Source organism: Pseudochaenichthys georgianus, chromosome 3, assembly GCF_902827115.2.
Source record: "Pseudochaenichthys georgianus chromosome 3, fPseGeo1.2, whole genome shotgun sequence".
Classification (NCBI taxonomy): Eukaryota; Metazoa; Chordata; class Actinopteri; order Perciformes; family Channichthyidae; genus Pseudochaenichthys; species Pseudochaenichthys georgianus.
This window is the reverse complement of record NC_047505.1, coordinates 3,683,417-3,698,981: the sequence shown is the minus strand read 5'-3', so window position 1 is coordinate 3,698,981 and position 15,565 is coordinate 3,683,417. Positions and strand designations below refer to the sequence as shown.

General features: G+C 42.8%; 1 protein-coding gene across 1 annotated transcript in view; it reads left to right on the top strand.

The window, feature by feature from the left end:
* Positions 1 to 14,817, top strand: part of LOC117461945 (major intrinsically disordered Notch2-binding receptor 1-like) — an 88,378-nt gene extending 73,561 nt beyond the window's left edge. The window contains 1 exon segment of the mRNA XM_034103943.2: positions 14,150 to 14,817. Within this exon segment, the coding sequence (XP_033959834.1) occupies positions 14,150 to 14,347 (198 nt within the window). The 3' untranslated portion in view covers positions 14,348 to 14,817.
* The last annotated feature ends 748 nt before the right edge of the window (positions 14,818 to 15,565 follow it).

Here is a 15,565-nt window from a genome sequence, read left to right as displayed (position 1 = left end):
AAAACATGTTTTTTGGTGCAGAGATGGAGCACTAAATAAATAAAATGATATTCTGTAATTAGGTCTCAATTGTAATAATGTACATATATTTAATTACAAATAAGGTCATAGAAATGATGTTATCTCAGTCATCTGGTGCACCTTGCCCACCTCTGTCCCCCTCCGTCATGACTCCACTCAGGAGAGGCTTCCCGGTAATTCCTCCTTGTCTCTTTTAAAGGGAGTGTGGTCTCTCCTGTGTAAGGCTGGCATGTATTGGCCTCCAGTTTTGCTGTTGGTATACTACTTCTCTTTTTATTTGGTGAGGCAGCAGCTTCACAGCCTCCACTGCTGTCACTCTCTGTGCCCACACTGTGTTCACAAAGCTGTATTATTACTGCTCTCCCCCTCCCCAACAAGAACTTCCATTTGATTATTTTTGTATCCGTTCTGTCGGCAGTTGCCATGATGCAGAGTATAAATAAACAATAACAAAGAGCACATCGCTCTATAGGTGACTGTGGGTGTTACGTGAACCTCTCAAAGCTGCGCCCCGTTTCAAGTTAATTGTGATTTAAAAAAGCTAGGACATGCATACGTGCTGATATAAATCAGAATATTTTTGTACGTAGGCACTCACACGTAAAAACACCTTTTGACGTGTATCCTACCCTGCACTTCTTCACTTGGGATGAATCATCTATCTGTTGTTGTGTGCATCCTCACAACTCACAAGCCTATTGGAAAAGTACATAGCTCTCACTGCATGTTTGTACATCACATTACTGTGGAATATGTTCCTGCTGCTCCTTTTCACAGTACCAACGAATCCGTTAAAATAACGATATGTGATCGTGGGAAGCCTTACAATGATGAATGTCTCTCCTGCAGTGCATTCAGCAAAGCCATTACAGAGAAGATTGGAAAAAGAGCTTTGTTGCAGGGTATAGACTGCAGTAAATGTTCTCATCACATTTAGGCTCCAGAGAATGTTCCTCCACTCTCCACCTAAAGAATAAAATGGTATCTACACTTTATTGATCTGGAGATGCTTAACTAACTGAAACTATAAACCTGGCATCTCTCCAGGGTGCTGCTGGCCTCAGGCTCATCTGCAGCTCTTTACTGATCCGTTCTACTATAACACAAAGTGCTTCACAAACACAAAGCAATCAACAGACAGAAAGAGCAACACATAACTTTGTGATCAATAAAAACACTTAAAACCAACAGAAGTGAATAATGTTGCATGTCGTGTGAATAATATAAGAATAAATACAATTAAATTACAATTAAATTAAAAGCAGCATTTAAAGGGTTGGCTGACTTGGCTCTGAAAAGTACAAACATTCTCTGCCTCCCTCAGGTCTTCTGAAAGGCTGTTCCACTCTCTGTAGGAATAAATAAAAGGCCTCTACTAGATGAGCTAGGGGTTATAAAGGGTTCATAGGTTAAAAGCAAATCTGATTAATAGCTAGGACCAAGAAAATGTAGACCTTTAAAGCAAAACAAGTATTTTGAAATCAATTCTGAAGGAGATAAACGCAGAAACGTTTACACTTGGGTTGTGATTACATTTGTGTGGCAAATAACCATACACAGGAGAGCTTTGAGCTGATGTCAGACACTGATCAGAAGAACTAGGCCAGAGAATTGCCTCTGACCAACCAACTCTGCTTCTGTCCCCTGAACGTCTCATGTTACCATCAAAAAGCTTGTAATCAAACATTCCACCCGAAAGACAAACCCAGTTACTTTTCTTGCAGAGAAGCATTCTTCAGAAGGCTTCTGTCAGATTAGCTTTTGCTAGGGGCTATGGAGCACGGAGGCGAGTAGACGTGTGCCCTTACGGCTCTGTGATTAGTGACTTTAAAATACTTTTTCATTGTGCAGTTTGGCTCACTAATAGTATGCAACAACTTATAAAGTACTCTAGCGAACTCTAGCTCAATTATTTAGATTTTTGACCGGCCAAAATGACTTCTACTCGGCCAAAACAAGACCCCGCGAAAGGAGGCCACAAAGCCTCCTTTCGTAATTGTAGATAGACTAGTGATGTGTCGGCCGTGAACGAGCCGATTCTTTTGAACGGCTCTTTGGTACGAACGAGGGGAACTGAGTCATCCTTGGTGAGAGCCGTTCTTTTTATCGTTCAATCGTTGGTCCGCACTCACTGCCTGCCAAAATCCACTCGCCTTTTAAAAAGCTTGATTTTGTTCCCCAAACGTATTCTGTGAAGGCCCGCCCCACTCTGATTGGTGGGATTCAGCACGAGGAGTGATATGGGGTGGGTCTTAACGGAATACGTGAGAGAGAGAAGTCATAACAAGTGGTACAGGACAGGTAGACATTATTGCCAACCTTGAGACCTCGAGAAAACGGGAGCATTTCAAAACCACCGCGGGGGGGGGGTGCTAGTGGATCACCGGAGCTGTATTAGCTTAACATTAACATGCTTATTGTAGTTGTTAGTGCACTGGCTTGCAGCCTGTAGCATGGAAAGGAGTTAGCAGAGGGTAGAGTTGTTGATTCTTGTTCAGTTTACTGTGACTCTCTTCCTCACCCTCTCAGACGGTCAGTTGCGCGCTACTAAAGAGACGTGCTACCATGGAAACCAAACAATGGTGTAGCTGTATTAAAGTCCGAGTGGAAACAGTCCTGAGTAAATCTGATTTTGTCAGATGAGGGAGGAAACCGGGAGAGGGCAATGACATCGGAAGTCTCCTGCGAAAATCGGGAGGGTTAGCAAGTATGCAGGTCGAGGACGTGTTTTTCGGATTGAAAATGAGCCAAACGCGAAAACGCAGCAGCATTTGGATGCACTTCAACCAAAACCCAGCATTTGTAAAGGCAACATATCCTTTAAAGCAGGGTCAACAAATAATCTCCATCGCCACCTACAAACACAGTATCTAATATTAAAAGTTTATTAACACAATTCAAAGTAGTACATTCACTGAATGAATGACATGGATATGGCGCCACCTTGTGTCACGTTTACAATGCAGATTATTGACATTAGGTCTGGCAATACAGTCAATCATTATCCTGGTGATTATTTCGCAGATAAACTAGTAACCCCGCCCCCTTTAAAAAAACTGCTCTTTTGAACGGCTCTTTGAAAGGAAAGGAGCCATAAGATCCGGCTCCCTTCAAAGAGCCATAATTCCCATCACTAAGATAGACTGCCGATCCTATAGTGCAGTCTTTCTCAAAGAGTGGTCCCCTAGTGATATGCGAGTATATTTGTAAAATGCCACATTTGAAATTCATATAAGTTTAGAGTGTATCATAGATGTAGCGTAGGTAAGTAGGTTCGTTTTACGTCTTTTATGTCATAAATGATCTCCGCGGTCAATTTGAGCGGTCAACTAAAAGAATAAACAAAAGAACGGTCAACTGACAAGATGGATCGATGGCAGGGTCAGTTAAAAGACAATTCTGATGCGACAGTCAAGGTGCATCGTCCTGATGCAGGTGATTCAGCAGCAACAAGTGATTTTGTGTGCGTTACTGAGTCCCAGGAGAGTGGTTCTTTCTTTTTGAAAGTAAACACAAGGATTACATTGGGAAACCTTTGGGAGTTTTTGAGAAAAAACTTGATGAATTTAAGAAACACATGACGAAGACGCCCTCACAGTTTTTTGTACCGGGGAAAAATACGAAGGCTACAGAAGCATCATACAGAGCATCCTTTCTGATTGCAAAAGCAGGAAAACCTCATTCGATAGGTGAGAATTTAGTCAAACCAGCTGCCAAATGTATGACTAACATATTGTTTGGGGAGACCGCAAGTGACGAAATTAACAGTGCCCCCCTCTCTAATGACACTGTCCAGCGGCGAATAACGGCCATGGCTGAAGATGTGAAAAATCAGCTGATCACACGTTTACGCCAAAGCCAGTTTTTCACACTGCAGCTGGACGAGTCAACTGATATCGGGAATGAGGCAAATCTGCTGTGTTTTGTAAGGTATATTCATGCTGGCGGTGTGCAGGATGAATTTCTTTTCTGTCGTTCCCTGCCGACCAACACCACAGGGGAAGCCATTTTTGACTTGGTCAACAATTTCATCGTGCAGAATAATATCGACTGGACACGATGTGTTGGTATTTGCACAGATGGTGCGACTGCAATGACTGGAAGCGCGCATGCGCGCAGTTGCACCTTGCGCCACAGCCATGGGCGCAATTTCCACTGGGGACATGTCCCCCACTTTTCAAAATCCCATTTGTGTCCCCCCCACTTTATAAATGTGTTTATTATTTATTTTTTACGCAAGCGGTCATCGGCACGAGCGCATCTTGTGAGAGAGAGACATAGAGAGTTACGGGGGTTGTTGTTAGCATTTGGTGCTAGCTCGGAGCTAACGGAGATTAGTAGCTGTTTCAACAGAGAGAGAGAGAGATTTTTGAAAAACACTTTTTTAGATTTTCAACAAACAATTAAACTATTTGCTTATTTACATTGAGAGAATAATTCCCTTTTTTCCTTACACAAAGATATAGTTAAAAGCGAGCTCCCCCCCCCCACCACAGAGCTGTAGTGAAACACCACCGGTTTAAAAACTCTTCCATGTTTCTCATCAGACAGTGAAATCTAAAATCTACACTCACTCGTGCCTTTACCAAAGATAAAAACATGTTAGTGAGTTGCTGACCGGCTGTACTGTTTATTTTGTTTTTCCTGCTTTTGTAGATTGATATTTTTGCCTGCCCCACAATAAAATGCAACAGTTCCCACTTCCCTGCATTCTAAAAACACAGTTTTTAAGGCGAGACACCCCAGGTGAATAGGGTAATGTTTTTAACTTAACGGTATCAACTAGAAATTTCTCCAGTTAATTACTTACAATAAGGCAATTGTTTTTTGTATTACAAGTTTTCTGAAATAGCATGTTTAAATAGGTACATTAACCATTATCTCATTAAATATGCACATATTTTAACACATTTCAGGAATCGAAATCTGAACTTTGGATAAAGCCAGATTCAAAATTCTTGTTTCATTTTGTAGTCATATTAGTATCTAAGGCTTTTACAGAAGGGATATTGGATATCTCTTTTTATCACTCCATAAATCAGAAAATACTGTCAACAGCCCTAAAATATCAATTTTCACCATGTTCTTACGTATACAATGTTGTATAATTCAGGCTATGAATGATATATGAACAAACCCTTCTGTAAAAGCCTTCATAATATTGATAGGAATATAACTGGAAAGTTTGGTGTATCTACGTGCTACTGAAGTTGAAATTTCGATCTCAGAGTAGGAGAAAAAACTCATTTTGAGAAAACGACCTTTAAAGATTGCAGTGAGGCGCTCGCTAAACCCTCCTGTTCTTTGGATGACAGCTTGCGCATCGACGCACTCCGTGAAGGTATTTCATGTTCGGGGTCATTTGTTTTTTGTATAACCTTGCTTCGTGCAAGTGACAATTTGTTGTCGTCTTCTCTGTGAACGTTTTTTTCGCCTTTCTTTTGCCATTTTGAGATTTCAATTTCTAGCGGAAAGCTAACCAGGAAGTGTTTTAGCACACCACGTGACGCATCTGAACGAATCACGTTGTCAGAAATTGACACCAGCCAATGAGATTTAGTTTCTTGGTTTAAGACCCCTTTGTGCTTTCACGATTGGTTTCTGGTACAAAGGAAATGACCATATTTGGATCTGATGAGATTGTGCAGGAGAGACGGAGCTTTCCAACGATATCTCTGTTGACATGGTGCACAGACGCAAATAAACTATAGTAAAATAAAGTAAAATAAACACTTAAATGTGTATTTTGTACATTTTCCTTCCAAAAGCCTGAAAGAAAACATGTTATAGAATCAAAATAGCACACTAGAACGGACACTCGGAGGACACGGAGGGGTTTATCTGCCACACAAAGGCGTTAACGCCCAGGGCCCCGTGGAGGATCCTCCACTGCAGGTCTCCTGACCGCTTGTTCAGTGGAGGTTTGTAGCAGAGCCTCAATACTGGTTCACAGGCCCCAGGGACGTTAAGCCTCTGTTTCCACACCGTGTCTCTCCTCTCGCTTAGTTTCTGTTTGTTCAGGGCCAGAGTGCAGAGTCGATAAAAACCTTTTCCATTTTGCATTTGGAAGTCTGCATGGAGTCTGTGTTTGAGTCCATCCTGGTCTGCTCCATTCAGCATGTGGAAGTCTGCATGGAGTCTGTGTTTGAGTCCATCCTGGTCTGCTAAAATCCTAATGTCTGGAAAAGGGTCTCCTTCGTCAGGGGTTTCCTTCCTGTTGGAATACTCCCGCAGCATCTCCATCTCATCATCAGATAGTCTTTTAATCCACTCGTTCAGGATGGTTCTGGTGTGGCGGGCCGACTTCAGGCCGAGCAGAGAGGCCACAGCCTCGGTGCTGTGGAGTCCAGGACCCGCAGCATCCACGATGTTCCTCAGCTTCAGGACCCCAACGGACTGAAGCCTCTCAGAGAGTGCAGGTCTGCTACCATCCTGGACGTCCAGCCGGGCCCCCCACACCAGAGGCTCTTCCAGGAGCCAGAACAGAGATGCTGCGGGACCCTCTCTGGCCCATTTAAAAAGTGTCCATACTTTAAAAAGTCCTTTGTAAAATGGAGGCAAAACACACACACAAGTAAAATCACAGTTTGTTAAAAACAATGACGCATCCAAACCCAGGCCTGCTACCCCCCTTAAAATGGTGCTGGCTACCGGCCTCCAGGCGACATCATCGTTTCCTGTCAGGTATCTTTGTAAAAACTGTAGTTTAAAAGCAGCTGCTCGACTCTCCAGGTGCACCAACCCTTGCCCCCCTTCTTCCTTTGGCAGGTACAGCGTGCACTGAGGAACCCAGTGCAACTTAACCCAAAATACATTTAAAATAATAGTTTGCAACTTTTTTAAAAGACCAGCAGGGGGGTCCACACACTTGAGCTTATGCCAGAGGCTGGATGCTATCAGGTTGTTGATGACCTCTGTAGGACATGTGGGGAAGCAACTAGCGCCACTTGTTAAGCTTCCCCTCCACCTTTTCTAGAACTCCTTCCCAGTTTTTCGCCAGTGTGACCTCATCTCCATGATGACCCTAACGGTTTAACGCAAAAAAAAATTAACGCGATTAACGCATGTGTATTTTTTGTCCTCGGCCGCCCAGTAGTTTCAGAGCACATCGAGTTTAAAATACCATCTACAAGCTGATGCTGACAGCCCCGCTCCTGCCGCCTGCTTGTGGCAGACCACACTTCCACGCTCACCGGAAGGCACCGACTGGCCATCGGGAGGACCGGGAGGGTGTGTGTATGTGTGGCCCGAGTGAGCGAGAGACCTTATGGCCCAATCCCAAACCACTCCCTCGACCCTCCCCCTCAGTGACGGAGTGAACTCCGTCTGTAGGCACACTCACAGCTGAATGAAGTTCCCTCCATTAAGGGATAAGGGTATAAATACAGCGGCAAGCTTTGGGACGGCCTCCCCTCTCTCCGCAGGAAACGGACGTCATGGTGTCCAACCCACATCTGTCGGCTGCATTGACCTGCGTTGCTATCCGTCGCCTGTTAGCGGGTGCAATGGCAAGATCCAACAGAAGGCGCTTCTTATACCTATGAAGCGCACACACATATCTTTATTTAAGATGCTGATATTCAGGGTTAATCTTCAGACTTTGGAAAAAACACTTTAGTTCCGTGCACACCATTACTTTGTGCACAACTTTTCCTTCTACATTATGAAACCCACACAGAACAATGTAGCCATCTAACAATCAAGCAAACGCAATGTCACCTTCATCACCCGTCTACCTGTATTTACTATATCCCATACAATATTGAAGACATGAAGGACAGTACGTTAAATTAGGTTTATTGTCTTCCAAATAAATAATACAAGCGAACAAAAACAAGTCTTTTAAGTAACATCAATAATCAACATAGAAATGGCCAATGGTGGGGGGGGAGAAATAAATCACATTTTGTCAACCATTTTTTCGAACAGGGTTAGAAATGTATCTGAGTGCTGCATTATTTCTCTGTGGCGTTCGTCCTCTTTTTCTGCCTCGCGTTCTAGGCACTCCAGCACTCCCATAGCACCTTTTCTTTTTTTGGGGGGGGGCTGCTGGGTGGTTCCAGCCTCAGACAGTGATGAGGGTGGTGAGGGGTCTGGATCATCAGCCACATTTGGGGGGGGAAGGAAGAGGAGCAGGAAGCAGCCTCCGGATCAAAGAGGATTGTGGGGTTTGCCAAGGCTGAGGCAACAAGGACAGGAGGACTAATTGAAGGCCTTGCACCTATGGCCTCATCCATGGCCATGAAGAAGGGCCATGTTGCAGGGGTTTCTTCCCCCTGATCAGTCCCTGTTCCAGTCCTTGGCCTTTTAAGTTCCTATTGCAAACAAATGCATGTTAGAAATCTTTTTACAATAACAATACACCATTTACCTTGTATTTCTTTTTTAGGTTCTCCCATTTCTTGGAGGCCTGTTTGTGAGACACATGTTGCCCAAGGTCCAGTTCCTTAATGATTGACCTGTTATCATAGAATATTTAAACAATATATATTGGTGTTAAGGCAATGACCCACAGTGCACATTCATTACTTTCATTGCACAAAATATGAATTGAGTATATAACTCACTCCCATGCTTCTTTTGCAGCATTGCGTTTTTTGCAGAACAGGTCATCCTTTTCCATTCTTAAAGCAATAAGTGCCTTGGTTTTTACCACAGTCCCTGAAATTACAAATCACACTTAAGTTTAAACCGATTTCGTAAGTGAATGGATACATGAATTGACACATGTATTGTTAGTTTGATTCCGATTTAGATTTGTACATCTTCAAAATTAAAATCTAATGTAATCTTGGCAAATCAAATTAACACGTGTAGATTTATAAATACATGTTTTAGTTAAGGCAACGTATTATTTATCCTTTAAAAAAATAACCACATGGAACTCACATTTGTATGACGTTGTTTCCTCCATGCCCGAAAAACGGTTGCACACCTGTGGAGTGAGATTATCAAGCCTGCATCCATACAAACTCGCTGTCGGAGGCTTTTATAACCCACTACGCCTCCGCCCTGATTGCTTTGGACCAGCCCTGCGTGAACGCGCAAACGGAGGGGTAGGGGTAGGGTGTAGGGGGCGGTTTGGGAATGGGCCTATGTGTATTGTTGTTGTTGTTAGCATCTGGTGCTAGCTAGCTGCGCTAACGGATATAAGGAGCTGTTTAAACGAAAACAGAGGAGCGACATTTTGCCACAACTGCGCCGAGCACTTGACTTTATGCAGGAAGCAGACAGTGGGACATTGTACGAACAGTCAGCAGACTCAGCACGGATAGTGCGCAACATGATTGCAGCGTCCAGGCAGCTCCCGTTCGAGCATATGCCTTGAGTTGCACATAGCTCCAACACACACACACACACCATTTGTATTGTATTATTGTATGAGAGGTTCCAGGTTGAATTGAGGCGAATATTTGTAATGCAGAGGTTGTTGTGTTTAATATTCATGAGGATATTTGTCATTGTTCAAATGATAATAAACATTAGCATAAAGCATATGTGTCCACTCATATGTTGATAAGAGTATTAAAAACTTGAAAAATATTCCTCTAAGGTACATTTAGAATAGATAAAAAATGAGCGATTAAATATTTTAATCGACTGACAGCCCTAGTTTTTATATATTCTTGTGTACTTAATTACTTTGTATTAAATAGTAGCAGTCTGTATAACAAGAAGCTGGAAATATGAGAAGTGAAACATTTGTATTGAGAGTAGTGGGGATGGGAGAGATGAGATATCCTTATTTGGACACAGCGTGGCAGACATCTGAAAGACAGCAGAGTAAGATGGGTGTGTGTGTTCATTGCAGTGGCTATATACTGTACAATTACTGTTCTACTATACCTGTGTTTGTGTTTTATTGATTTATCTGTTTTATTCTTTCATGTTGTGAGTACTAAATTGCCACAACATTGTGAAGTAGTTGGCTTAAATGTGCTTAATTACTCTGTATGAAGTAGGAGAAGTTTTGCATGACAGGAGACTATAGATGTGGGAGAGGAGACATCCTTATTTGCACACAGCAGGGCAAGTATCTGGAAGGCTAAATTAGGTGTGGGATCTAAAGTAACTGATATGTATTACTTGTATTGGCCAACTATAAACAGCTAGGTCGTAAACATATCTTTAAGATACCAAAAGTATGTGAAGCTGTGTGTGTGTATTGAACTGATGGGGGAGGGGGCCGGAGAGAGGGAAGTCTATGCAGAAAATGGGTGTGTATGCAGGGCGCAGGAATGTGGAACCACGGACACCAGATGTGTTTGTTTTGCCTCAAACTGAAGAGACTCTTTTTTCTGGGCTGCCTCCTGGCTGGCTCGCGCTGATTCGCTACGACAGCTAGGGTTGCCAACTTCCAGAAATGGAAAAACTGGACTCATGCATGTGTCCCCGCGTGCGCGAAGATTTTCGGGTTTCTGGCGGATTTAGTTACTTTTTTTTGTTACTTTATTTCGGTTTTAGGGTTAGGGTTATGTTATTTCATTATTTTGGGGCAGCCAGCCCCTAGGGTTTGAAAATGTTTTCGGGGGTCAAACCCCCCAAAACCCTCAAAATGCATAGAAAACTATGCATACCTATAACACAATACAAACACAATGGTCTTACACCTGCATTAGGCTACTACATCACATTGTACATCAGCATGTTCAAATCGGATAGGTGGGCACTAGGGACATCTGGGCACCTCAATGTACAATTGGCTATTTTGTCCAAAATGTTAAAAAATTAAATATTTGAAAAATGGTATTAAGTAATGCAAAGTATACATGATGTGAACATGCACGGTACATCATTATTAGACTTAATGTTATCCATCAACCAACCATTTCCCCATCAATCAGCTGACTGACTGTCTGTCTAATGTTCAACCAAGAAGACAAAAATTCAAGTTTCAGTATTACTTTAATTGGCTTTTCCAGAGAGAGATTGATCAGTATCAGTACAAGGACCAGACAGAAAGGCATGTAGGCCTATTACTACTGATAATATATGGACAGGATATGGATGATAATAATGTTCATTTAAATTTGTAAACGTCCGTATAAGTGTCCTTCATGGGGGGTCGGGGGAGTCGGTGACAAAGTTCTGATTAGAAAGAAAAAAGAACAAGAGGAAAAACACATTAGGAGTGTGTAAAAAGCACAGTAATAAAAATATTACTCACCTATTTATTCTTCCGGGGATACTTCTTGCTGCTCCTAACCGCACTCAGCAATTCTTTGTACTTCTGCGCAGCAAGAAAGAAGTCTTTGCAGGGCATGTTCATGTTCACTGAAATCTGAAGCTCAGTTTTGATCAGGTCAGTGCTGCAGTGATTTCTTGCATCTGACCACTTGTTGGCCATAAGTGAAAAAATCCTCTCCACAAAGGCATTTGATCCGGGCACACTGAGAACGAATGACACTATCTAGAACAGGTTGGTCAAGTTAGCTTTTCCGACTTTCTGGAAGACAGACACCCACTTCTCACTGGTTGATTTTTGGGGATCCTGTCTTGCCGTTTCAATTTCTTCCTGGCTTTAGGGCAGCCGCCACCTCTTCCAAGTCAGAGAATCTGAGTGTCTCAAACAGGCCGATTGGTCTGAGATTCATCATTACATTGTCTGTGGATAAATCAAACCATTTCTCAATGTATGAAATGACAGTGCTGTAGAATTTAGTGAAATACACTTTAACTTTGGCCTTTTCTGCAGGCAGCAGTTTATCCATCAGCTGCCTGGTCTGGAATCCACAGAAGCTGTCATCTTTTCTTTGTTGAATTTTTGCTTTGAATTTCCTGATTTCCTCATACACATCAGTGATTGAGAGGTTTGTTTCCTCTAGCTTATTTACAAGCTGGTCGAAGACAACTCCCACGTTTTGAAAGAAACACAAGTAGATCTCAACTGTGGCAGCTTTATCCTCATCATCATCAGAAAATATCTTCCTAAGCACCACAGGGCAGGCCTCGCCGAGTGACCTGAAATATGCTGTTATTGCTGGCCAGCTCTGTAGGAGACGCTCAACAGCTGGATACAGTGACAGCCATCTCGTGCAGAGACGTGACGCAGAATCTCTCTCCACTCAGCTGACACTGAGAAGTGGCTATACACTTTTAAGACAACTGTCTCTATGTCCACTGACAGCTGGTCGCATGCATGTTTACAGGCATTGTGAGCGACGTGGGCTGGGCAATTTGCTTTCAAAATGCGACTGTTGTCACACTGTAATAACTGGTAAACAGAGTGATGCCTGCCATAATTGACATTGGCATTGTCAGCAGAATAAGATGTGATACACTCTGTCTTGAGTTCATATTTGGTCAAACACTCAATTATGGCGTGGTGGATCCCACTGGCGGATTCGTCAATGTCTTCATAGAAATCTAGTAGTTTGGACTGTACTCCGTCTTGATTGAAGTATCTCAGGCACACAGGAAACCTTTTTCGGTTCCCCTTGTTTGAGACACAGCTCTTTTAGAATATCCCGAACAGTTTTGGGGCCAAATTGGCTCTTATCATCTCAGGCTTTGTTCTTCCACATTGCATTTTCTTTGCAGTGTTCGAATCACTAAACATGGCACTTGCCAGCTTATTACTGCAGTCCATGCTGTTGTAACTCAAACCATGCTTAACTGTGTGATACACTGATGTTACCTCACATGCAGCAACTTTGTCCTGTTCTGCAGTTGAACTGCCGAAGAATTTTGTGTTGCTCGCTTGTGCAGTTCTGTGCCAGCATGCTGTTTCAGGTCGTTTTCTCCACCGTGATCTATTGAAAACTCCCTCCGACACAAGGTGCAGAAGACCCGAGACAGATCTCCACTCACGGGCTTTACCCAACTGTATTTTTCTTCCCACTGTGTGTTGTAAGACACAAGTCTTTTCTTTTTAGAAGGGCCAGGGCCCAGAACCACATCCTCTCTCTCTTCTCCTCTTTCATTATCACCTCCTCCACCGGCAGCGCTCATTTCCCCACACGACTGAACAGGCTGACATGCCACACAAACAAAGATGCCGCGCCCGCGAAAATCTCACACACACGTGCGAGCATTGTGCCTGCCCTGTCAACTGAGTGGTCCTAGCGCCCTTCGCATACAGCACAAACACACAGGCACGCAGCCACACACTGCATTGCGCGCAAACAGAAAAATATGTTTTATTTTTCCCTTTACACTGGAGTCCGGGACACGCCCCTTTTGGCTCAAATACGGGACGGTTGGCAACCGTAACGACAGCCCATCGTTTTTATATCTCCCAATGGATGTGCCCTATGGGAGGAGCATCCAACGCAACTCCTCCCGTTGTTCTTACATGTATCCTGTTGTGTGCTTTGTCCGGTCTCTTAAGATAATAAGATCTAACAGCACTCGGACCAGAGCAGGGGGTACCCCTTTTAAACTTGTATTGCTGTTCTTTTACCATTAAAACAGATTATTGTTTAACCGTTATCCTGGTGCTTTGAATTCCTTCTTTTATAAATTTGACTAGCTCATCAAAGGACGCGCGGAGCCGAGGTGGGTTTCAGACCGCTCCTTGCTCCAACAAATCTCACTAGTGTTTAGTCAGTGGAGAGTGCCATGTGGAGTGCACAGAGCAGGGTTGGTGGTGAATAATACGCGGGGAATAAGAAGAGAGGGTTATTTTGGTGTTTGAAAAATCTGTTACTTTTCTTTAAAGCATCTGTCAATTGTTGTTGTTTCAGTTCAGAGCAGCCACTTCATGTGTTTGTTTATTAATATTCAACCTCTGTAGAATAAATGGTAATTGGCAGTGGTAATAATATTCACAAGCGTGCTGTGAACATCTCAATTGCTTTCCATGCAACATTAGTTTTGGAAATCACATAAAGCTGAGTACATATCTTCGGAATTATTGGTATTTTCCACAACATGCTCTTATTCTGAAATGTTTTTCAGTTCCTAAACACAACAAAACTCATATACTTAAATGCAGACATGAATGATGCTATGTAGAGATGGAACAAGTAGAACCGTGGCTATGTTTGGACCCTTATTCCTCCGTTGACAAGGTCTCAAGTTCCTGAACACAATCATAATTCAGAAAGTGCATACTATACGTTAATAACATATGTAACTTTTTTCTGACCTGCATCCTTTAATTGTGTGCCTCCGTTTGTCTCCCCAGACACAGGAGTCCCTAAACCCCAACAACCTGGAGTACTGGATGGAGGACGTGTACACCCCCGGCTACGACTCACTGCTCAAGAGAAAGGAAGCAGAGTTCCGGAGGACCCGGGTGTGTAAGATCGGAGCGTTGATCGCAGCAGCTGCCTGCACCGTGATTCTGGTCATCGTGGTTCCAATCTGCACCATGAAAACATGAGAGTACCAGCATGGAGGGACCCTTCTTATTTATGCTTTTACTGCTGCCCTGTGTGGACGGGGCTAGTGTGCGGTGGATTTACGGACAAAATATGTTAGGGTAAGACGATGTCAGCTGGAGGTTTTAGTTTTTCATTCAGTTCTTATACTTGAGGTCCTTTTTTGCACATATTAACATAATTAAGACATCTATTGTATGATAGAAATGAATTCAGCAAGTGCATCGTATATAAATATACTGTATATCTATTGGTTTACCAGTTGTAGTTGATAGTATTGTTATAAACTCTGCCGGACAGTTTGAAGGTTATTGATTTCATTTAGCATCTTTGCCGCAGATTAACTGAAATTAAATTGTTACTGTAGCCAGCGTAAAAAATGTTTCCCTAAAATTACTGAAAGGCGTATTTTGATCAAAGTTATTTTTGAGGAATTATCTGGTTGAATGTGAGACTTTCTTTGTTTTATTATTATTTTTCAATAACAAGCATTTAAAGTTATGAAACACTTTTTTCCAACTTAAAATATATTGTACATGTACTTCAGTTGAAATATATAATATATGAATATCATAGGTATACTTGTACATGGATTGCAGACAAAGTATGACTAAGCAACCGATCTGAATGTATTGATAACTATATCCTGTTCACTTGGAACGGGATGACTTGAGAAGTCACTTGAACGTCCTGCCGTCCCTTTTTTCTGAGTTCTACCCAGCTCCTCTACAGACGTGGACATGTTCTCTTTCGTCCCATCAGAAATCTAACCTCACCCTTTTTATGAACACATGTTTTTCCTTCTTGATAACCCATACAAGTGCATGTTAAGGCCCGGACACACCAAGCTGACACCAAAGAACTGACAGAGACGGACCCCAGACTGTTGCCTCGCGTTTCTGTGTCTTCGTCATGTGTCGCACTGGAACACACCGCTAAGACTTCAGCCGACGGCCAAGAAGCACGTACGAACTGCGCCTGCGTGAGTGGCAATAACTCTCCTTACCAGCAGGCGGTGGTAGTGTGTATTCGTCATTCTAAAGAGGCAACAACCGGAAGACAGACTGCATGATAACCGAGTGAAGAAGAACAGACTGTGTGACAACAAATAGCGTGTGCGTTCAATTTTCACTCTACAGCGAGAAGCTCACGGGGCTTTCCAGAACCTGAGTCGAGAGCTGGAGTTAAATGAAATCTCATATTTGCCTTCTTAATAGTTT